Raw genomic sequence first — 23,797 nt, forward strand, 5'->3', positions numbered from 1 at the left:
CCAACAGCTAATTAAGTGTGATGGCCACAAATACCAACCCCATTGGATGGATGGGAGAAAATTGAGAAAACAGGTGTCACAATCAGAAGTTAAAGCACTCACGTGTCAGCCAACTATCAGATAGGCGTGGAAACACGTAATGATTCAGTTGTATCTAATCAAGCCTTAACGCTCTCCTCCTTGGGTCCCATCCCACACTTCAACCGTGGAAACTAAAAATTATATTCAAGACTTGGACTCTGTCGGTCTCCTGGCCCGAAGACAGAACCGTAAGCCGTCGAAATCAGACAGAAACTAATGTCTCGATCCCTCAAATCAAACGAAAGAGTAAAGAAAAGCAACTGTGTTTCCAATTGTGCGTTTGATTTTTCTTTTATGTCGGACCTGAAAACTTTCAATTAATCGGAACTGAAACCACGTTTATAAAAAAAAAAAAGCAAAATGGGAACCAACGGTCGATGTGGTCTCCATGTTAATAATGTCTCTGTCTTGTTGAGCTGTCAATGTTTTCCATTTTCTTGATTTCGTTACATTCAAAATCCGTGTGCCGTGTGCTTTGCTTTGAGTTTGGGTTTTCAGGTTTTTGAGGTGGGTCCCTGACTCCTACGTGTCGAGCCTTGTTATGTTTGGGCCCACTCTTGTCGGGTTGTCGTTGGATGCTTGACGGAAATGGGCCCATCTTCTTGATGCCCATCCATGGACTCTTCTCTACAATTTCTCCTCATTTCTCGCTATACAGAGAAGAAGATCTTGGGTCAATTGGGCTCAGGTAATTTTTTTTTTATAATAAAATAATAATATGTAAAGTTTTTTTTTTTTAATATCTAAATTTTTATTTTATTAATCATAAAATATTAATTTATTTTTTTATGAAGAAAAAAATTAAGCAAGCCCAATTCTTTCAACAGAAAATATATTTATTCACTTAAATATTCACCTGTTACTCAAAATGCTATATTTTTTTTCTTATTTTACATGAAAATAAATGCCATATTTGTTGTAATTTTTATAAAGTGGAATAGATGTTTTAATAGTTTAGGTAATTTGACTCAAATAGCCAAAATTCCTGTGAAATTGTTGGGTGATAATGTTTAGCTATTATGTTCTACGGCCATTTTAGGGTAAGCAAGGTCAATTTCTGACCATTTTTCTGAAGTTTTTAAAGAAGAAAAAACTTTTAGTTCAAATTAGAAGAGGGAAAAGGAAAGATGATAAATTTTTTAATTAGTTAGTTTTGGCATTTTGCCAAACTTATCCAAACATTTATTTGTATACAGACAGCATGGACAGACTCCCATTTCCCAATAAGATCATCACAAAAATAACAAACCAACATGGGTAGAATCATTTATTAGCATTTTGTTTTCATGTGTGTTGTATTTTTTCTTTGGTAAAGGAAATTCTTTTAGGAGATAAATTCCTATAAAGAAATCCAAATCATGTCTTTCTTTTTTTGTTTTCGCTTGCCGGTAATTGAAGATATATATATATATATATATATATATATATAAAGAGAGAAGAAAAATAATGTAAAAACAAGGTCTAGAAAGCGAGGAAAGCAAAGCAGAGGAAAAGGGCACAAATCAAAAGTGAAAAGTGAAAAAAAAAAAAAACTAAAGAAAGAAGGTTTAGATTTTAGAAAGAAAAGTAAAAACATTGATGGAGGGGCATAAAACCCGACAAGGTAGGGGCCCAAGTCATCACTACAAACACCAGCACGACCACCACCATTCCCATCATCCTTCCCAACCCAACCTTCAATTTTCTCCTTCTTTTCTAGTAGTGTTTATTATTATTAATGTTTTAAAATTTCCTTTCTTTCCCAGTTTCCTATGCCCACCGAATTTTCGCTTAACACCTTCTCAAAATCTTCGTCTTTGTTCCCTTTCTTTCTTTGCTTTTTACCCATTTCTCTCTGCCTGCAAAGTTATAAACTTCACTTGTAATAAACATCTTCTCTTCTATTCTAGTTATAAAGTTTGAAACTTTGGTTGAATCAAGGAGGTCTTAATTTTCAATGCCAGGAGTTGTTGTTATTGTTGGTGGTGGTAGTTCTGAAAGTGGTTCAATGTCTACAGTGTCAAGGGAGGATAACATGGTGATGTCCTCAGAGGATTCTTCGTGTCCAGATGAGTCTGAGTTGGAGTTGGGTCTTGGCTTGAGCCTTGGTGGTGGTTGTGGTGGTTTTAAGACGCATCAAGTTTCAAGGGGTGGTCAATATATTAGGATTTTGACTGCTAAGAATTTCCCTTCTGTGGTTTCTGCTGCAGCTTCTTCATATCCTCCTCCATCATCTTCATCATCATCTTCTTCATCTTCTTTAAGTAGAGCTAATGTCACAGCTGGGACCAAGAGGACTGCTGATTCTGTGGCTGCTGCTAATGGCTCTAGGTATGCTCTAGTTTCAGCCTGATTTCTGATTCCATTTAATTACGTTATCATGTCCCTTGCATAAATTTCGTGTCCTGAATATGCTTATGTTCTTGGACTTAGTTGGTATTTTTCTGAATTTATCTGCTTTCTCTAATTCTGTTATAACACTTAGTTACCTTCATAAGATATGTGTCTCATCAATTACAGAACTTTGGTACTATAAATACAAGATCAGGAGAAAGATAATTAAGAAGAAAAGAAAACTAGAATCCTCTAATTAGACACGAAAGAAAACATTATAGGAAGCAAAGTATTTATATTGTCAGATAAACTGCAATTGCATAGATCTTCCTGAATGATTATTCATTCAGAAAGGGGTTGGCAAGGGAGACAACTTTATTGTTAGGTTGTTGAGGATTGGGTATGGATTTAGGATGCTTCCAGTCTCGTTAAGATGGGTCTAGTTGGTGCCTGCTTATTTTCAAGATATAAACGCCTTTAGATCAGGCAGTCCTGATCTCCAATTCCAATTCAATATATGTTCCTGTTTGCTTGTTAATATTAATAATTAGCTTTGGCTCAGATGATTGGTTATCTCTCTCTGTCGTTCTGCTAACTAGACAGAACAGAATATAGGTGATTGTCCCTGTATTATATAACTGACCAAATTTCAGAGTTCTTGAACCAAGTCTTATGCTGGAAACTTTCCCAACCAAAATGTTGGAAGTTATTAGGCCAAGGTGACACGATACCAGGAACTAATAATTCACCAGTTTATGTGGAAACCTTTATGGGTGGTGCCTTATTAAATAGGCTCCATCTGAGTCGAGGCACAATCCATGCAACCAAGACAGTTTTAATGTGTACAATTATTCTTTTGGTGTAACCTTTTTGGTACTTTATGAGTGGCTGATAACATTTCTTTCTGTTATGGTACTAATTGGTTGTGGTTGTTGGGTGTTAATTTGCTTATTGGTAGCTTGTGAACCTCTTTTCTTTGCTGATTTTTCCCCCTGTTAACATCTCTTATTTTCCTTGATTTTCGAAACAGTCAAGTGGTGGGGTGGCCTCCTATAGGAACTCATAGAATGAATAGTATGGTAAACCAACCAAAAGCACTGGCCACTGAAGGATTTAACTCAACAATGGAGAACCATAAAAATGAGACCTCTATGATTGAGAGGAGTGCCATTGGCAGCTACATGAATGGTGGTAATGCTAAGATCAGAAAATCTCTGTATGTGAAGGTGAAGATGGATGGAATTCTAATTGGAAGGAAGGTTGATCTAAATGCCCATGAATCCTATGAAAAGTTGGCAAAAACTTTAGAAGATATGTTTCTCAGAAACACCCCAAATGTCAATCCAGTAGGTTAGTTTCTTAATTTGTTTTGTTTCAAGTTTCAAAAGATGAGTTAAGTGCCCATTTAAGTATTGGTCACAGGGATGTCACGAGCTATATGATGGCCTATTCTTAACTGGTATATGGAATTTTAACAAAATTATTGTGTATGCTTTAAGTCTTTCACTGTATACGGAAACCAGAATGTGGACATGAGTTGTCATGCCAAGCAAATTTGACAAGCATTGCCTTTTATTTATTTATTTTTTTTCAAGCATTGTGTAAAAATAGAGAATGTTAGACTGGAAACATTTAGACATCTTTAAGTAAAGAAATGTTAAACCTAAAGGAATTATACAAGATGCTGAGATTGAAAGCCTTTGATTCCACTGCAAAGAATGTCCTAATTCAAACAAGGAAAAAGACGTTTTTCTATTAGAAGATCAGTGAAGCTTCTTTTTTATGAATGTTGTCATGATTTTCGTGATTAGGATCAAGGGTGCTGGAGCATGGTATGATGAACGAACCAATAAGACCTTCAAAACTGCTGGATGGATCATCTGATTTTGTGCTTACTTATGAGGACAAGGAGGGTGACTGGATGCTTGTTGGAGATGTTCCTTGGGAGTATGTATAATTCAATTATACCTCTCACTTTATGTTTTAATTTTTTCTATGGCCTCACTCACATGACATTTTTAAAATGAACTTCTGTTTTTATTTCCTGGACCGAAACCCAAAATGCATATCCTCCCGGAGTTTGACTGTGTATATATGTATATAATTTTTTATGAACTATCAAAGTGCACGTTCTCGTAATAGCCTTATATGTAGTTGCATTTATAAGATGTATGTTGCTATTATTAATGAAGTTTTTGCACAAAAACTGTCAATTAGTTCATAATAGAAGCTGGGGAGAGTTAAAGGAGAAGCTTAAAATCTTCATGTGTATTCCTTTCTTCTAGTGCCCCTGAAGAATTGATGAATATATCTTGCTGGTCATCTTGCCTGGTTTGTAAGGGAGAGCTTCAGTTAGGGACACCATAATATATTGCTATCTATTGACAACTTGATCTATGTGTATGTGTCTGTTATAAATATAAAGGGAAGGGGATTGACTTTGAAATTCACAACAATAAAGTGAACATGAAGAGGCTAAAGCTAAACTGATTTGCGGAGTAGTAAAGAACTAGATGTACAGAAGATGTATTATGAATTGAAAGTTGGTTTCTCTTAAATCTCATTGTGAATATTCTCTGGTTTTATTCAGGATGTTCCTTAGTTCAGTGAAGAGGCTTAGAATCATGAGGACAACTGAGGCTACTGGATTGGGTACGCAGATTCATATTCTCCTATGATCTTTGTTTACGTTGCTTTCCCATTCATATCTAAGGTTACTTCAATTCGTAATTTACAGCTCCAAGATTACAAGAAAGGAACCAGTGACAAAGAAGCAAGTCCATCTAGAATATTATTCTCTCACCTGCCATAAGATGAATAGGGCAGCTAGTAACACACAAAGCAAAAAGAAATACAGAATAATTAAAGCATTTTGACTCAGTAAAGTTTGAACCTCTGTGGCTCTCCGTTTGTTTCCAGTTGCTATATTATTTTGTTTACATGTTTTCTTCAATCTCAATTACAGTCTTGAGGAATGGTCACCATAATTTTTGAAAGGCACAAATATCTTAGTTGTAATATATACAAAAGTATCCACTAACTGTTATTTTTTTTGTTGCAGTAAATAACAGAGCCATTTCACTGTTTTTTTTTTTTTTTAATAATTTTTGGGACCTCAGAATGAGATTGTTTTTCCTTATCAATGGCAAGTTTGTTGTTTTTTCCTTTAATTTCTGCCCTTTTTTGTTTTCTGTTAGCATATTCTTCTTTTTCCAAAACTGAAAGTTCATCCATTTTATACCATAAGAACTATGCTAATTTGGAGCATGATTGAGAACTCTGCTCATCAGGGAAGTCCTCTTTTGTATCTTACATAAGGGTTTCTATGGCATGATAGCTCATCTATGTGAAGTGATTTCTGAATAGTTTTTAAAGATAAAGCTTAATTACTCTGCTGAACAAGTTTATTCTTTACCAGGATTGGTCATTGTATTATCATAACTTGTTATAAGTATGCTTGCAGCAGGAAAGTTGAAACTCAGTAGAGATGACTTGCTCTTCCTTAATAACTTCTAAAGTTCTGGGCAGAATTTCCCCTAAAAATTAGTCTCTAGGACAATAATAAAACTTTATCATTTCCAATTTTCACCCTTTAATGAGACAAATAATCCAAAGTACTTTAGAACTATAGAACTATAGGTAAGTTACCAATTTCAGAACATGTTTGGCTGAAGTATAATTTCTAATAGCAAAAGAAGATAGATTTTCCAAGAATTGATCTGTAGATCTGTACTATAACAAATACATTGGCAATGAGAATTAACAATTTCAGGTACAATGGAATTATCTTCTTGCATGACTCCTGCACGAAAATGAAACTTTATTTTAAGGAGAAAGCCAGCTTGATATACCTGGACAAGCATTAACAACTAAATGCTACATACAAAGAAGAATATAGTTTTGCCCAAAAAAAGAGGGGTGGGGGGGCAGAAACGGAGCGTGATTCTGCTCCTACATGAGGCCATTTACAGGTGATGTGCTAAAGACTGGCTTCTCTTTGATTGATGCATTTCCGTCGTTGCTACTGCTTTTCCTCCGAGGCTTTGCCTCACCAAGCATCGTAATCACATCCCTCATGGATGGTCTGTCCTTGGGGAGCTTGGCAGTGCAAAGAAGTGCTATCCTGACAACTAAGAGCATCTCTTCTCGAATATGCTTGCAGTTTCCTAAATTGGGATCCAATGCCTCTTCTAAAGCTTTGTTGTCTCCAACCTTTCTCCTAATCCATTCAACAATGTCTACAGATTCTCCAAACTGGGGATCTAAAGGCCGCTTTCCGGTTAGAAGTTCCAGTAAAACCACTCCAAAGCTGTAAATGTCGATCTTTTCATCAACCTTCAAGGTGTAACCATACTCTGTCACAGGGTCATTAAGAAATAACATGAGCCACAATAAATAAATTAGGATTATCATATAAACAGAGAATCGAATCCATCGAAGTGAGATGTTAATTGGTAACTTACCAGGAGCTATGTACCCGTAAGACCCTGCTACCATTGAGACTGTTTCGTTCTTTCTGACCATCATCCTTGCCAAACCAAAATCAGCAATTCTTGCCTCAAGATTCGCATCAAGCAGTATGTTATTTGACTTGATGTCTCGATGTATAACAGGTGGATGACAATCATGGTGGAGATAAGCAAGCCCTTGTGCAACTCCAAGTGCTATGTTATACCTGGAAACCCAATCTACCAACAACCTACCTGCTTGTTTGCCATTTAAGGCTTCTCCTAAGCTACCATTTTGCATAAACTCATATACTATCATCATGCTAGTATCATTATGAAGAAATCCTAATAACCGAACTATATTTCGATGCCTTAGCTTCCCAAGGAGATTCACCTCTCCAACAAAATCCCCACTGGTTCCTGTTTCAATATCAGTTCCTGATCTCCACAACTTTTTAACTGCCACGATTGCATTTGACTGTGGAATCTCAGCCTTGTATACAACCCCAGTGGCTCCCATTCCGATCACGTTTGACTCTTTAATACAGGCTAGGATGTCAGCAGCTGTGAAACCAAGTCTTTGGAATGCTATTAATCTCCATGGCCATTCTCCATTGCCTTCTTCAAACCTTTCTTCGAAGCAACCACCATTTGAATACCACTTTTTATATAGCAATAGCCCCCCGATAAGTAAGATTCCAGCTGCTAAAATTGATGAAATCCCAATGAGCCAGCCAGCAACAATATGCTTTGCTCGCAAGCTTCTCTGCCCTGATGAAGTTGGTGAATATTGGTTACATGGAGGGAGAACACCACCACAGAGACCAGCATTGCCCATAAGGTCCTCTGGATTGATTGTTCTTAGCACACCATTTGCTGGAACTGGACCCTCTAGTTTGTTATATGAAACATTGAGCATTTCTAAAGCTGGTGAAGTTCCAAAATTATCAGGTATCCCACCTGTTAAAGAGTTGTTCGATAAATCAACAACAGCCAAAGTGGGCATCATAGCAATTGATTTCGGAATATCTCCAGTCAATTGGTTATTCCTCAGATTCAAAGTAACTAATTTCTCACAGGAAGCAATGCTAGCTGGAATACTTCCTGTAAAATGGTTTGTTGACAGATCAAGCACAGAAAGTGAAGGACAATCTTGAAACTGATCTGGGATTTCACCACCCAAGTTATTGTTTGAGGCAATAAATGTTTGCAGACTTGGGATTGAAAGAATGGTAGAAGGGAGAGAAGATCGAAGGTCATTACTAGAAAGATCAATGAAAGAAAGTGATGTAGAAGAAGCAATATCATCCGGGATTTTCCCAGTGAGACTGTTTTTAGCCAATTCTAACCTCTGAAGCCTCCCAAGTTTGCCAAGTCCAACTGGAATTGTCCCGGATAGAAGATTATTCTGCACTCTAACACGAACAAGTGATGGACAATTTGATAAGCTGACTGGCACTGGACCTGAGAAAGCATTGTTGAATAGAATGAGCTTGGTAAGATTGCCTCCATTGCACAAGGTTCCTGGGATTTCACCAGAGAACGAATTGGACGATATGTCCAACCACTGCAATGCTGAATTCTTGCCAAGATCAATTGGAAGTGATCCTGACAAGGAATTGTTCCACAACTCAAGCACTTGCAATTGTGTCAAACCTCCAAGCCCAACGGGAACTAAGCCTGATAACCGATTGCACATTAAGTTCAAGAGTTGTAAGTTCTTAAGCTCGGAGATCTCAGCAAGAATTTCTCCAGATAAATTATTATCAGACAAATCCAGCAACTGCAAGGAAGTGATGTTGCCAATTGATGATGGAATCTTGCCTTCAAAGCTGTTCTTGTACAAGAAAACTGTTTCTAGTAGCTTGAGCCTCCCTAGTTCAGCTGGAATCTCTCCACTAAGATTGCCAACTGCCAAATCAAGGTACTTTAGACTAGAGAGGTTCCCAAACTCAACCGGTATTCCACCTTCAAATTCATTGTACCCCAGAATTATAGTCTCCAGTGATGAAAGCTGCCCGAGCTCTCCTGGTATCTGGCCAGTGAGATTATTTCCAGAAAGGCCAAGAAATTTCAACTTCTGCAAGTTCTTGAAAGACTTTGGAACTGAACCCTGGAAGAAACTTCCTCTTAGGTCTAGAGTATCCAATGAAGTTGCATTGCCAAGATCCTTTGGGAGAACTCCTGAGAAATTATTGCTGGAAGCATTCAGCAAAGTTAGTCCTGAAGCCCTTCCAAAACCCACAGGAAAGCTGCCAGTGAATAAATTTTGGCTCACATCAATGCTGTTGAGTAATGTGAGATTGGATACGGTTTTTGGTAAAGTTGATGACAGTTCATTGCAGCACAAGTTGAGAGAACTAAGGCTTTTCAGCCGTTGGATATCATCTGAAACTCGCCCACTGAGATTCATATTCGAGAGATCAAGCTTTTCAACTGCCCCATCAGAATTGCACCATACTCCAGTCCAGTTACAGTGAGCTGAATACTTCAGGTCCACATTGTCTGGCAATTTCCAATCGTGAAGGCTATTAAATGGATCAATAAGACTAGCCTTTATCGATAGTAAAGCCGATGCTTCCTCATTCAACTTGGTTGTTTCAGCCACCTTTGCAGCAAGACCAAAAGAACAAGAACCAAAGCAGTAGCAGAAGAACAACAAGAAATGGATTTCCAACTGCATATTTTTCTTCTTAACTGCCATCAATTTCTTAGTAGATCATGTTCACATTCAGGAACTACTAGCCGGGAGAAGTTGGGCAAAGTGGGCTGGTTAGTATGGAGCAAACTTGTTTATTTGTTTTGAACTTTGATGAGAAGTGATGGGAAAGAAGACTGGCTTGATGTATAAGTTTTGGAATATAAATATTAAAGAAATGTTGATTAGTTTAATTTTTGGGGAACTCGTGAGATCTTGGGTTTTGCAACAGCTGTTAATCAACAAGTAGTGACGGGGAAGCTTTTGGACTTATTGGAAGTTTCTCCAACATTAAACATGGGGAAAGAATGTGTTTCTTTCTTCTATTTGATAGTCAACTTAGGCAAGTAATGATTGATATTTCATGTCATATTCTTATATGTCAAGAAAATTACAGCTGAGTACACGATTCAACTGTTAAGACAGCATGTTTTCAATGCATTCTTGGAAAAACCGCATTTCTCTCTGCACAATTGTCTTTGCAGTAGAAAAAAAAATATAATAAAACAGGAATAGAATTCTATCTCTATGCTTTGTAGCAAAACTCTGCTAAAATCCCATACCATATGCCAATACAACTTGTTTGTTCCAAACATAACCGAATTGGTAATCACACTTCTCCAATCAATAGGAGGTGTCAAGGTCAAATTCTCTATCTCAACCATCAAAAATTTTTCTAAGAATCAAACACCACTATTAGTATAGGCTAGACCCAAATAAACAAGCAGTTTGAGATTTGAGATCTTGGAAAATATATTGTTAGGCTGTAGATTATGCACCATTCCAGAGGGCATTTGGGATACTATTTCCTTCTGCAAAGAACCCAAAAGTGTTTACCAATTACATTTAAGTAAGTATTCTGACGAAATCTTCTTTCTACCGTAAGACAGTCGTGTGATATATCGACAGAGTAATGAACTCTTATTTTAAAAGATAAAAAACAATCCTTGGTAACTGCAAAAAGAAGTAAATGAAAAGCTGCATACGCTCAAATCATTTCAGGTGAGGGTGAAGAATGGGTAAGGTAACTTCTAAGTATGACAAGGATTTTGGAATCATAATATTGATGTACATGTGACTCTTCCCAGCATCAAACCAAAATGATAGTGGGAATTTGTACTTCAATATTTTAATAGTAAAAAAACAGTACCCTCACTCTTGTGTGATTAAGCTCTGATTGAATCCAAGGAAAAACATCAATAATGGTAAACTTCATTTGATCTAAAAATCCAAATTGTTTTTGGGTTTTTTTTTTTTTTAATAGTCATACAGATCAGCCCCATCATGTCCTAATAAATTAAACAATGTGAGTGGGTTAGTTGTTCGTTATGATTGAATAGGAAGGAATCTTTCCATGTTATAGGATAACTAAACAGAAAAAGAAAGACAAAAATTAAAATGGCCAAGTTTTTTGTTTTTGCATTTTTATTCTCTTCTCATTTTGGTTATCCTTTCTTCTTTGAACACCAAGTGTTGTTCTAGACAATGGCAATGAAAAATCAAATTTACCCTTCCATGATCAAAACTAACAACATTTGGCCATTTGATCATCATCTCAAATTAAAGTGTTAAAGCACCTAAAAATCATAGATTTAAGAAGACTAAAAAAGAAGCTTTGCCTAATAGAGTATCCTAAGCAGATGAAGATTAAACTTTAAAGAGTAATGGGAAATGCTTTTGCATCCATAAAAGGCAGCAGCAGTAGTATCTCTTTTTCATTTTATGATGAAAAGAGATTATTGGAGAGAAATATGCATGAGGACAGATTTGTCCTTTTAGAAAGAGGAAGCTCCCAGTTGCGTTATTAAAGAAAATAAGGGGAAGCAAAAGAAAATGGGTAGAAGTGATGCACATCATGATCATGTTCTGAGGACTCTCAGTCCACCAACCGCCATTTCTTCTTGAGATAAATAGCATTAAAACAATCGATCAAAAAAAGAAAAAAACTAATCCCCCACATGCCAACATGTGGGTTGATTTCTTTTTTTTTTGGTTTTCATAAAAGGTGAAACGGTGCATTTCCTATTAGAGATTGTTAAAGCAGATATGGATGCCATGTGAACCAGCAGGCAGCTGCAGCAGCTTCCTGGGGAGAACAAGTACTTCTTTCCTTCCTTAGTTCCCTTCCTATAATTAGAGAGAGAATAGAGAGAATGAATTATATAAATACTATTCTACACTATATAATATAAATGATCAAAGATGTTGAATGAAATGTAAGTTTGTGAGGAAAGGGTACTTGGGAATTCATGAAGGAAATGAAAGCTGACGTGCTACTCACGTGGAAACTACACCCAAACCAGGGAATTAGATTGGAGAGAAAAAGCATGGCTCAGTCTATTCAAGTTTGTGATTACACATGTGGTCACATGCTTCACTTGTATTGCAGTATGACTTCAAATTAAACTACTTACAGATCTTATTGCTCTAATGTTGCATATGTAGTTCTACTTCTAGCTACTTGCTTGAGAAAGTTGTGCCAAATTAATAAAACAGAGTAAACAATGCAAGAAAGAGAAGGAAAGAGGGGATGGAGAAGGGAGAAAAGACTTCTATGAATTTTTTTTAAGTGAAGTTCTTGAAGTTATAAACAAGTAAATAAAAATTAAAACTGATAGATTAAAAAATCTTATCTCATAGGTCAAGTGTACAAAATTTAATAAATTTTAATAAATTTTGATATATTTATTAAATATATATTTTTAGTAAAAATATTGATAAAATTTTTATTATTAAATAAATATCGATTAAATTTGAATTATAAATAAAATTTTTAATTTTTTTTACATATTATTGATTTTCATATATAACTCTATCAATTTATCAATTTAAATTTTTTATTAAAATTTTTATTTACTCATTTCTAATAAAAAATTTCATAAACTTCACTTATAAAGCTTCATATAAATTCTATACAAAAGAAGAGTGGATTTTCTTTATTGTTTAGTTGTTTGATAATTTTCAAAATATAAAAATTTCTCTTTCTCTCAAAAATATATATAATTTATTATTAATTTATTGAAGTATCTTATAGAATATTAAAGATGTTAATTAGAGTGATAGCTTCAACATTTATGTTGCCAACAATCTCTTGACCGAGTGGCTAAGGGACTTGTTGAAGTGTTCTAAGATTTGGATTTGGGTTCAAGCAACCCAACCTTCACTCCTAATATAGGAAAAAAAAATCAACATTTATATTTGAAAAATATAAACATATGTATGTGTATCATTTATGTTTGACACTAAATATGCAAACCAACGACAAAAGGAACTGATAGCATAATAAAATCATTCATTCCCGTTGACTGTTTTAAGGAAATTTATGTTGATATTACAACAAATTTGAAACTATTTTTGCTTAAATGCAATCCCAAGGAAAAACTAAAAGTGGAGCTAGGGGCGAAAACACTTGATACCCCACTTGTTTCAGTAACTACACAATTGTACCTGTGATAGCAGGCCCTGATATTATATTTCTGCATGGCAGTCCCTAAAGAAAGAAAAAAAGAATCAAGGCTGACCTGTGGCCCTTGAGAAAAATTAGCCACATTTGAGATTCTATATATCCTAGTAAATTGCTTCCCTTAATCACCAGCAGAAGCAGAGAGAGGGTTTCGTGATCATGAACCCAGAATGAATGCATGTATCTCATCCCAGCTAGAAACAGTATATAAAGTGCCAGAAAGCTTTTTCCACTTAGAAGACCCAACTTCAACCACTTCCCTCTGTTTCATTACCAAACCAGAGAATAATGGCATAAAAGAAACGCCAAACTGTTCTCCCAATCTTCTTAGGGTGGGACTTGATCCCATCACAATACCTATGTCTGCTTCAAGCAGGCAGAGTAAGTCACCAACTGAACCGCCAATATAAACTGTCAGGTGCTGGCAATCTTTGCCTTTGTCGTTTAATATGTTATTGAATGCTTGAAGCTTTTCCATGGGAGACTCAAACTTCTTAATGATCTCTCCCGTGGTGATAGACTCTTCACAAGCTAACTCATTGGAGTGCACATTCAAAGCTTTTAGATCTCCTGCTAAGTGAAATAGAGGCAGCAAAAGCATTAATTTTTGAACAAACATTTCTTTAGCAACTGATGGTCTTTGTATTGAACTAATCCAATGTCCTAACTATTATAGATAGCATGGGTGCAAAATAAACAATTAGCATACTTTGGATATAATTCCAAATAAATGACATTGCATTATATGCTACAATGTCCAAAATCCCAATTTGGCTTCTAATATAAATTCCTCTAACAATTGGGTGAAGATCAGATCCAGTAATCCTTAATGTTATGTCTGGATCTTTTACCCACCTCGCCAAATTAATACAAATTATTAAATTTATTAGGTGTGTGTATATATACATGCATGTTTGTACGTATATAACAGCATGGGTTGTCTGTGATCCAGGGATTACCTGACAAAAAAGCAGAACGAATGAGATCCCCACACCAACAATAAGAAAGTATATGTACAGCAGTGGCGAGATTTTCATTTTTCATTACTTTCTGAAAAAAACCTTTACAACCATCTGGAAGGATCAGACCTTGGCCTGCCTTTTTTATATCCTCTTGATTTAAACCCTTAAGTACACCTGACTGAACCACTCTTGAATTTGCCTTCTTCTCAAAATTTGCAAATTGCTCTAGGGCTTCATAGAGACTTTCATAACTGAAACTTTTCACTGCACAAGTAGGGAAGACAAAAAGGTGCATTACTTTTAGCAATATTTCCTCTCAATAGCATTGAGTCATTAACAATTCTTGCCACAACCATTCCTAGGCTAACATAAAAATCAAGAAAACTGCAAATCCTTTATCAAACCTGTCTCAGTTGGAATGATGCTGTCTACACACCGTACAAATTCTTCAGTATACTGGGTAGAAAGAGCATCCCATGTGCTCCTCAAGTCAGCTGATGACATCCAAGCAAATTGGGTTTCAGGTCCGTCAAGGTCTGCCTTCTGCATTGTTATGATTGCAATCTCGGCTAAAATAGCAGAGGAATCAAAAGCAGTGCATGTCAAGTCAAAGTCACAAAATATGGTCAGTTGGCCACCCACAGCAGGGTCTAGCATCTGAGACAAAGGGACGACTGCTTCCTGCGTAATCGGTTGAGAAGAGAAGAAGTCTAGTTCCAGTCTCATAGATTGATAGTAGACCTTTTCTATGACATCCAGCTCTTCACCTGTCAAAGATACGCTTAGCGTATCCAGCAACTCTTCAATTTGAAAAGCATAAGCCTGAAATCATAATTAAGCAAAGTGAAATTCTTTTCGTAATAACCCAAACAGATAGTCTTGTTTGATCAGCAAAAGAATCAATAAAACACCACAGAAGAAACTTGGTAATCATTAATCTGATGAACCTCAAAATTTTGAGAGCAATAATGATCAATCCACTTCTTGTAAATGTGACTGCTATCATTAGGATCTAGAAGAGCTTGGATTGCTTTATTTATAAAGGCAAAGAGCCTCATGCAAGGGGCAATGGCGCCGAGTGTATAAGCAGCAACTTTTGTCTTCTCAAAAGGGGTTGCAAGTTTGCTGGGAACTCTTGCGCCATCAATTCTACCTGAGGCTGTTGCCAACAAAAATTCCATATACTTGACTGTACCATTTGTCAAGGTGCTCTGTTCTGGGAGTTCAAAGCCCCATTCCTGCAGTACAGGTATTCATCAGAAGCGATACATTAAAGCAACCGCCATTATGTGCACAAAATAAAGAAAGACGACACAGACATTGCAGTTACATATCTGTCTAGACCAAATGGTTGCCAGGCTGAATAAGAATATGCCAGTTCAAAATCTATTCTTATATTACTAAATCCTATATTGAAGGATCTCATCTGTGACAGTCTGGAATTTAGGCAGAGGATTATTATCTTATACACCAGTTCTAGAGTTTAAAAACTGCACAAGCATCCACACACACAAAAAAAACCCTCCATAAGCGAATTTCTATGCCTGCAACATGTCCATTAAACCATAAATAAGGAAGTCAAGATTGAACTACTTAAATTTGCATATCTAATTCAAGAAAATGTGGCAATTAATCAGACCCACTTATTTCACCATCGATGCATAAGGTAATAATCTTTAAGCAAGTTAAAAATTTGCCTTCAATGACATTTGGCTAATATAGCAGGTCATGAATAAGTAGCATCAAATACAACTAATAAACCTAAGAATCTTCCATTGGCATGATATTCGAAGATTTTTTAAAAAAATTATATAAAAACAACAAATTAGTAATCAATTGGAGACAAGGAAAGTGTTTTTTTTTTTTGTCACAAACACTAATTAATATCTCATTCATGTTGCTGGTTTTTTTTTTGCTAGTTTATATCCAACGGAAACACTAATAATGATCATGAGCTGCGCTAATTATAAGGATCAAAATTTTTAAAAAAATTATTACGTTAATAATGCGTATTTAGTTTTACATATATATATATATACACACACACAATACTAATAATAAAGAAGAGAAGAAAATAGAGATTACTCGGACAAGAGAGTCGTGTGATTTAAGCTTGTTCTGAACATAATTCCTTAACTTTCGTATTGCCTTCTTGTCTTCCTCAACATCTGCACACTCCTCCGCTAATTCATACCTGAAAATTCTCAAATAAATAAATAATTAGTAAAAACAAAGTCCAAATATTTAGCTTACTGATAAAGCTATTTGGAAATAGGAAAAGACTGAATCGAAGGATTCTCACGCGTGAGCAAAGGCATTAAGTAAATGAACATGTTGAGAGATATACTGCAGAAAAACGTCGCCGTTTAGGTTTCCGGCGGCCAAGCAAACGAAGAAAGGAGTGTAATTAACAAAAACCGATTCGCTCCTAAATTTGCTCCATAACTTCATCGCGATTCCTCCTTCAACGTCCATCTCTCCCATTCCTCCTTCCGCCACGCCGTCGTTTCGATAAAATATGGATGATCGGATCGGAAGAGATGGTTTTGAAGTAAAGAAATTGAAGGGAAAGATGTTTCGTAGATTTCGACTGAGCAACAAATAGATACCAAAAAAAAAAATGAAAAAAGAGAGTTGGTTCATGGATTAGTTTATACGTTTGATTTTCTTTTTTAATACACTATTTGTTTTAGAAAAAGAAAAAGTTTGAAAGAGGAGAATTTGATTAGAGGCCGGCGGTCAACTGGCAGGAAGCTTCGAGTTCTCGTGAGAGAGAGAAATAAAAAAAGAATGAGTCTCATCTGTTCTTTCTTTTCTCTCGTTTCTTCTTCGTTTCCTTGGAAGGGACGGGAGAAAAGAAGTAAAGAGTGCCACGTCGGCAATTAATTAATGACACGTAGGATAAAATTTGGTCCCGGCATCTTTAAATTGAAAAAGAAATGTGTGGGGAATGTGTGGGAGCATCCTTCTTTGGCACGACGGAAAGGAAAGGTCTTTTGACCTTTTTCTTCATTGATTCTATGACTTGTTTTGCTTTATTAACAGCACCAAATATTTATTAATTAATTAAATTAATGGAAAACTCAATTTTTTCTATATTTGTTTTTTCAGAAAGAAAAGCTGATATAATATATTTTTGTTTGAGTTAGATTATTGTATCTAAATAATGAGTGTGATTGATTTGAGTTCATGCTTGATTAATAGTTAATAATTTATTTATGAATTAAAATATTAAAAAAATTTAAAATTATTTTATTCTAAATAAGTTTAATTTTTTTTATTTTTTAATTTGTATTTAAATAAATTTTTATTTTAAAAAAATTTATTTAATGCAATTAAATATCAAAGGTTTATTTTAATAAACTTAAAGTTTAAAGATTTATCTGATTATAAATTTAAAAATTAAATGTTTATTTGAATATTATAAAATATAAAAATTTATTTAAATAAAATTTTAAATTTTAAAAATATTATTATTATAACTTTTATTTATTTGTTTAATATGGTTCAAGATACAATGTACTAGCATGAAACATGCCGTCCTATGTCATAGACAAGGGACACGAATGATCAAGCTGTCATACTACAGTGGCTGTGAGGCGTACAATTTGGAGGCTTTGCTTTGTTACTGTTGCAAATAATAATGGGCTTTGTTGGTAATTGCCAAATCCCTGCCCATTCATTTCCAATAGTTGGCTAATGGCTATGCTCTGCGGCACTGTGATATAAATATATATTTTCCCCCAGGGTCTGCATGGCGCAAGATTACGGCACAAACAATACAACAACAACAGCCAACAGGCAATGCCTTATCTCTCTTCCACTAATCCAAAATCTCAAAGTGAATGGCTGTCCTGGTTACACACCATCACTCTCCATTCACCACACCGACTAGTATCGTCTTTAACTACATATCTTCTAAAGCCCTCTTTCCCTCTCCCTTCCCTATTCCACAATGGCAACTCTTCAGTCTCTGGCATTGGCCTCTCCTGTCTCTCACTCTTTTCTCAAGCAGCCACGCTCTCTCTCAGGTATTTACTATCGGCTTCTATTTGGAGAAAACAACAGTGTAGAGAACTGCTTTCCCGAATGCAAAGAATGATAACTTAGCATTTGATTGCTTGAGTATTTAAGGATAGTTTGTCTTTCAATTACAAATTTTGACGCTACATTCTTTCAGTTCAACTGCTATCTTTAATCTTTTATTTTTTGCCAGTCAATTTGATTTACTGATTTATTTGTTTTATGTTTATGAATAAGTTTCCAACATCATTTACAATTGGTAACATTATTTGCTGAACTAATAGAGTTGAAGCTTGGAGAGATGATTCATTAGGAAAATGACAAGTATTAGGCCATTCCAAATTAATTCAGTGTTTACCCATGTTCAGATAAAGGAAGTAGTGTGGCAGGGGAGGATATTTGGATTTTTTTGGTACATAATGAGCCCTAACGTGGGGATAGGGGGTAGGGAAAAGGGTTACGTGTGCTAGGATTGATTAAAGTCGATTTGGTAATAAGATTTAATTCCTTTTAGGGTATGTACTGAGATTCTTAAACATGCCTGCTGGTAATAAATAGTAGAAGCTGTGTATGACCATGAAGCTTAATGAATTAAGCATAAATTCTGTAGTGTCTTTTGGTGTTTGCAGTAATATTACCATCTTGGGTTGTTCGCCGGAGCTCGAATTCACTATTCAATGGGCAATCTTTACATGTGGCTCGTTCATGGCTATCTCCAACAAGATGGAACTCCAAGAAATCTGGACCCATAACAATGATGGTCAAACCAAAAATTCAGTTCATTCAAGGGACTGATGAACAGACAATACCAGATGTGAGGCTAACCAAGTCAAGAGATGGTACGAATGGTGTTGCTATCTTCAGATTTGAGCAACCATCCGTTTTTGACTCATCAGGTGAAGTTGGTGAAATCACTGGCTTTTACATGATTGATGAGGAAGGAGTTCTTCAGTCAGTTGATGTGAACGCGAAATTTGTAAATGGAAAGCCTGCTGGAATTGAAGCAAAGTATATAATGCGCTCTCCCCGAGAGTGGGACAGGTTCATGAGATTCATGGAGCGATATTCTAATGAAAACGGCTTGCAGTTCATCAAAAAATGAGGCAATGTATATTCTTCTCTTGACCCTCGTTTCCTTATTGGTTTTATGTAAGTTTTGTTAAGGTATAATGTGATGCTTGGGTTAGCTCCCTTGTAGGTTTTATGCAGTAATTATAAATTACTCTTCATTTTGATGGTGAAGAGACGCTTCATCTTTTGCCAACATTTTCTGAATCTCTGCCCACTTAAACTTGGTATATGCTCAAGTCAGACATTGATAAAGCATTAATTAAATGAGAAATTAAAATAAGGACTAGTAAAAGCAGGTGCTGAGCTGCTACTGCTTCCAAGTGACTGAAATGGGACTTCGAACCCTGTAGAAGTTATTGTGAGCATTCACCCATGTCAATTGCCCGTCTGCAAAGCTTATCCTCTTTGTTTCTGTTTTCATCCTTGATATGACCCATATTCTATAACTCAAACTTTGATTGATATGCTTGAATATTAACCTTCGAGGTTTAACTCTTACTTTGACTCCCTCAGGAGCCTTCACTTCCACTGAATAGACAGAATTAGGACTTCCCACATTTGTCAGTCGCCTTGTGATCATTTTACGCTTCATTCCCTGCTTGAAAGCTACAGAAATGGAGGGGTAATTGAGGCTGAAACCCCTGTTCATCCGTAAAATCTCATTGCAACTCACGTTCCTGTGTGTGATTGCAAAAATATCTGATCTTGTATATCCAAGGGTGCAAAGATGAATGACATATTCATCTGGCCTGATATCATATATCAACCCTGGATCGATGGCCCTATCAGGGTTTACATGTCCAGCTCCGATAGCAAAAATAGCAGCCTGTTTATTTCCATCCATTATTGGTTTTCCCTTATGGTCACTGGCATCAGCAGATGTCATTATTGCAGATTTAATAGCGGCTGGGGTCCATCCCGGGTGTGCTGAGTGAACCAAAGCTGCAATTCCACTGACATGAGGACATGCCATGGAAGTACCAGACATGACAGTGAAATTAACTCTTCTAGCATCTTCTGGAAGGCCAGTGGGACCTAAATTTTGAGGCCAAGCAGCAATGATATTAACCCCGGGAGCAATCACATCGGGTTTGAGGATTGAAGCATCATCTAGATTAGGCCCTCTGGCTGAAAACTGTGCTACGGCTGGTGCTCGTGACCTTCCAATAACAGTTCCACCAAATATGATTCGAGCTCTAGGACGACTGGTAGCGTTCATGTAAGTCTTTAGGCGTACTGTCTCGTCATAACCAATCTCAGTTGCTGGCAAAACATGGGCATCTACTGAGTTTTCCTCGAGGTTTATATCTGTATTTGCTAATATCATGGCAGCACCACCGGCTTCTTTGACAGCTATACCTTTTTCTGCCCTTCCATTCACACCTCTGTCACATACAACCATTTTGCCTCGTACTTTTGCCCCGGGGAGAGACCCTCTGAAGCAAAATTCACTTCCGCTGTTCCCACCGGTGACATAGACCAGTTCAAGTTCTTTTTTGGCGCTTGCTAACCATTTTCCTGGGAACAAAGACTCTCCATAAACAAATTCTCCATTTCCCATCCTAACTATGGCTGGAAACTTCCGGTCAAGTGTGCTAGCACCAATGGTAGCAATCCAAGGAGCTATATTGGCAACTGAGCTTTCAAGTGGGCCATTGTTTCCTGCAGCACAGATTACTGATATTCCATGCTCAACTGCTCGAAAACTGCCAATGGCTATGCTATCATCAAAAAGTGGCAATGGGAAGCCACCTAGAGAGAGTGAAAGCACATCCACTCCATCCGCAATTGCAACATCCATTGCAGCTAGGATATCGGAGCTGTAACAGCCATTGAACCAGCATACTTTGTACACAGCAATGTGGGCTCCAGGGGCCATTCCACAGGCCACACCAGCACCATTACCAAGGACACTTGCCATTGGAACAGGAACTCCTGCAGCTGTGGATGACGTATGAGTTCCATGTCCAGAGGAATCCCTGGGTGATATATACTCCTCAATCATGTTTGCTGATGGTGGCACTGAGGAAACATGATGGCCTTTTATAAAGAACCTAGCACCAATAAGTTTCCTGTTACAATTCGTGGCATTGAAACTTTGCCCTTTTTGGCAAATCCCTCTCCATTTCTTGGGAACAGGTGGCATTCCCTGATCACTGAAACTAGGACTCTCAGGCCAAACTCCTGTGTCAAGCACTCCAATAATTGTTCCACGACCGAATCCAGATTTAATCCAAGCACCATCTCTAGTCGAACTAAGTCCCAAGAACTTGTAAGAGTAAGTAGTGTGAACCTGAAGCACCCGGTCAGGTCTGATTGCAACAACATCAGGCAAACTTCGCAATAGCTCTAGCTCATTTTCACTCAGCTGAGCAGCAAAACCTTCCATGGCAGAAGCATAAGAGTAGAGAAGACGATAAGAAGGGTCTTCCTCAGAGGAAACAGTTTGCTCAAGAAATGAGAGATGCCAATGAAGCTTAGTAGGAAACAATGAGCTGGTTACACCTTGTGGATGCAACTGAACTATGTAAGTCTGAAGAGTGTCTGCATGGACAGAAACCAAGTAGAGAAAAAGTGTTGAAAAGAAAAGGTGAATTTTTGTTTCCATGGAGAAGTTGAGACGATGATAGTTGGAATCCGATGAAGGATCTTGCAGCGGAAGTGGGGGATATTTGAAGGAGAAGAAGAGAGTTCAAACCTGGTTTGCAAGACATGTTTGAGGTCTGGGTAAGAATATGAAACTCGTGAAATATAAGAGCTCTGCATCACGAGGATCCCTTGTTCTGGAAGGAAGAGAGGACTGTGGGTGTTCTTGAGGGAGCCGAAGGCCCAGCTCTCGGCCTCACGAGATGTTATGCTTGATTTTAATACATTACATATGCAGCCGTTAGTTTCTAAAACTATGAATCATTTCAATTCTCTTCAACATCATTCCATCAGTACGTTAGGCTGTTAGCCTTCTTGAATGGCAAAATATCAATATCTAATAGGACGAACGATAATTTATTAAATTAAATGTCTTGTTCTTAGTTAATATTTTATATTTGTTAAATAAAAGTAATTGTTTTATTTTTAGTTAGTGATATTAAAGATAAAATAAAAAAATTGAGAAAATATGGCTGTCATTTGATTTGTAAAAGTATACAGATATTATTAATAATATAAAATAATAAAATTTGAAATGAGTTTTTGTAATTAGAAGTGAAGAGAATAAAAAAATTGTAAAAAATAATAACTGTTGATATCTTATTAAAAGTCAAGAAATTTCTTAAATTTTATATCTTGAGGTGAAAAGAAATTTTGAACCTTTTAAAATTTTATTTTTTTCAAAATTTTTCGATAATTTTAAATTTTATTTTGTTAAATAAATGATTTTTTTTCTTAAAACTTTTCATTTAAATGCACTAAATTTCTTAAATGTCAATTTCTTATATTGACTTATCCTAAAATTATATACGTAAATACGAATCATTTAAATAAACTAAATTAATTTTATAATTCGATATAATAATCATGATTTACATTAAAAACTTTACTATTACTTTTATCATTCAAAAGGTAAAAATTTCATTATTTTAATAACAGTTTCATTTTAAATAATGATATTGACCTATTATATTTATATTACCCATGTGCAATGCACGTGTAGCGCCATTAAATGCTAAGCTCAAGTGCATTAATGCAGACTCCTTCGATGCTATTGCTCCCTCCTTTTTGCCCGGAAATTCTTAACTTCTTGTCCATTGTATTTATTTCTTTTTATTTTATTTTATTTTAGTACTTGATTACTAATTTACTATACTTAAAATTCTAATATTAAGGTTTTATTTGATAAATAGAAAAATTAATCCCTGAAAAATTAAGTAATGAATTTAATAAATATTTAATTTAAATTATAAAAACTAAATGCCGAATATAAAACTATTGTTTGACAATAATAAAATATTGGATTTTAAAAATTTATCTTTTTAAAATTTTACTTTTATTTACCTTACAGTTAATAAAAGAGTGTTTTCAGATAACAATAGTTTAAAAAAAAATTAAAAAATTATTGAATATTTCGGCCTGATAAATGGGTTTATCTATGTAACTTATTTAATACTTTTTGGTTAAAAAAATTCCTATTAAGTGAATTTTAAAATGTATTACAAATCACATTGAAAAAAAATAAATTATTAAAATTTTTATTTTCAATGCATTGAAAATCCAAAGGAGCCTAAGATTTGCTACCTTCAAATAGAAAACCACTAAAATACATAATTTTCGGTTCTTGACCTGCGAAAAAAAAAAAAGAAAAAAACATACTGGCCAAGTATGTGAATGTGACAGACAACGAGGAGGTTTCAGCAGTGTGTTATCCACAGTTGAATCACAGCTTAAGTAAATTTCCTTTTTCTTCACTTCTTTCGGTGGGAAGCTCAACAAAACCTTCAAGGATGCTAAGCAAGTAAACTCCTTATTCAGAAGAAGGGAAAGGGCTCAAGCAAGTCCAAATTTTGGGGTGGATTTGGTGGCTCCAATTATTTGTTAATCTAAAGCCAATCAAGCTCAGACCCATATGCATTTTAATGTTCTTCTTCCAAATTTCTAACATGTTTCTTAAACAAATACTAGGAACTAGCAAAAGCCAGTCAGGTGGAAAAACAACAAATCTTGTGATCCTTCAACATGAAAATAAACAGAATACCAAAAAGGTACAATAAAACCAAATGGCTAGTTCTACATTTTATAATAATAG

The 23,797-nt window shown here is 35.8% G+C and overlaps 5 protein-coding genes across 8 annotated transcripts; 2 read left to right on the forward strand and 3 right to left on the reverse strand.

Annotated features, from left to right (window-relative positions):
* Positions 1-1,516: 1,516 nt before the first annotated feature.
* Positions 1,517-5,564, forward strand: LOC111305348 (auxin-responsive protein IAA11-like). Of its 2 annotated transcripts, none has more exons than XM_022902803.2 (5): positions 1,517-2,391; positions 3,425-3,744; positions 4,206-4,341; positions 4,985-5,046; positions 5,132-5,564. In XM_022902803.2, the coding sequence occupies exons 1-5, from the start codon at positions 2,018-2,020 to the stop codon at positions 5,158-5,160; spliced, it is 921 nt and encodes a 306-aa protein (XP_022758538.2). In that variant the 5' UTR covers positions 1,517-2,017; the 3' UTR covers positions 5,161-5,564. The 2 variants fall into 2 exon arrangements, 1 of the variants encoding a protein (XP_022758538.2); XR_016331762.1 differs by having other exon boundaries at positions 1,700-2,391; positions 4,206-4,345.
* A 537-nt stretch (positions 5,565-6,101) lies between these two features.
* Positions 6,102-10,462, reverse strand: LOC111305345 (uncharacterized). Its single transcript, XM_089751138.1, has 2 exons — positions 6,858-10,462; positions 6,102-6,749 (listed from the first exon to the last, which is right to left on the reverse strand). Exons 1-2 carry the CDS (start codon positions 9,544-9,546, stop codon positions 6,346-6,348), a joined length of 3,093 nt encoding a protein of 1,030 aa, XP_089607264.1. The 5' UTR covers positions 9,547-10,462; the 3' UTR covers positions 6,102-6,345.
* A 2,350-nt stretch (positions 10,463-12,812) lies between these two features.
* On the reverse strand, positions 12,813-16,796 carry LOC111305349 (bifunctional TH2 protein, mitochondrial-like). Of its 2 annotated transcripts, none has more exons than XM_022902804.2 (6): positions 16,268-16,796; positions 16,051-16,159; positions 14,913-15,203; positions 14,370-14,787; positions 13,963-14,229; positions 12,813-13,573 (listed from the first exon to the last, which is right to left on the reverse strand). In XM_022902804.2, the coding sequence occupies exons 1-6, from the start codon at positions 16,606-16,608 to the stop codon at positions 13,161-13,163; spliced, it is 1,839 nt and encodes a 612-aa protein (XP_022758539.2). In that variant the 5' UTR covers positions 16,609-16,796; the 3' UTR covers positions 12,813-13,160. The 2 variants fall into 2 exon arrangements, with proteins under 2 accessions (XP_022758539.2, XP_022758541.2); XM_022902806.2 differs by having other exon boundaries at positions 16,313-16,756.
* A 922-nt stretch (positions 16,797-17,718) lies between these two features.
* Positions 17,719-19,709, forward strand: LOC111306142 (photosystem II reaction center Psb28 protein). Of its 2 annotated transcripts, XM_089750833.1 has the most exons (3): positions 17,719-17,996; positions 18,618-19,096; positions 19,573-19,709. In XM_089750833.1, exons 1-2 carry the CDS (start codon positions 17,921-17,923, stop codon positions 19,088-19,090), a joined length of 549 nt encoding a protein of 182 aa, XP_089606959.1. In that variant the 5' UTR covers positions 17,719-17,920; the 3' UTR covers positions 19,091-19,096; positions 19,573-19,709. The 2 variants fall into 2 exon arrangements, with proteins under 2 accessions (XP_089606959.1, XP_022759781.1); XM_022904046.2 differs by lacking the exon at positions 19,573-19,709 and having other exon boundaries at positions 17,721-17,996; positions 18,618-19,254.
* Positions 19,367-22,104, reverse strand: LOC111306141 (subtilisin-like protease SBT1.2). The gene has a single exon (XM_022904045.2). It carries the CDS (start codon positions 21,665-21,667, stop codon positions 19,367-19,369), a length of 2,301 nt encoding a protein of 766 aa, XP_022759780.2. The 5' UTR covers positions 21,668-22,104.
* Between the last annotated feature and the right edge of the window lie 1,693 nt (positions 22,105-23,797).

Source organism: Durio zibethinus, chromosome 21 (genome assembly GCF_047325235.1).
Source record: "Durio zibethinus cultivar Kanyao isolate XHJ-2024 chromosome 21, ASM4732523v1, whole genome shotgun sequence".
Lineage (NCBI taxonomy): Eukaryota > Viridiplantae > Streptophyta > Magnoliopsida > Malvales > Malvaceae > Durio > Durio zibethinus.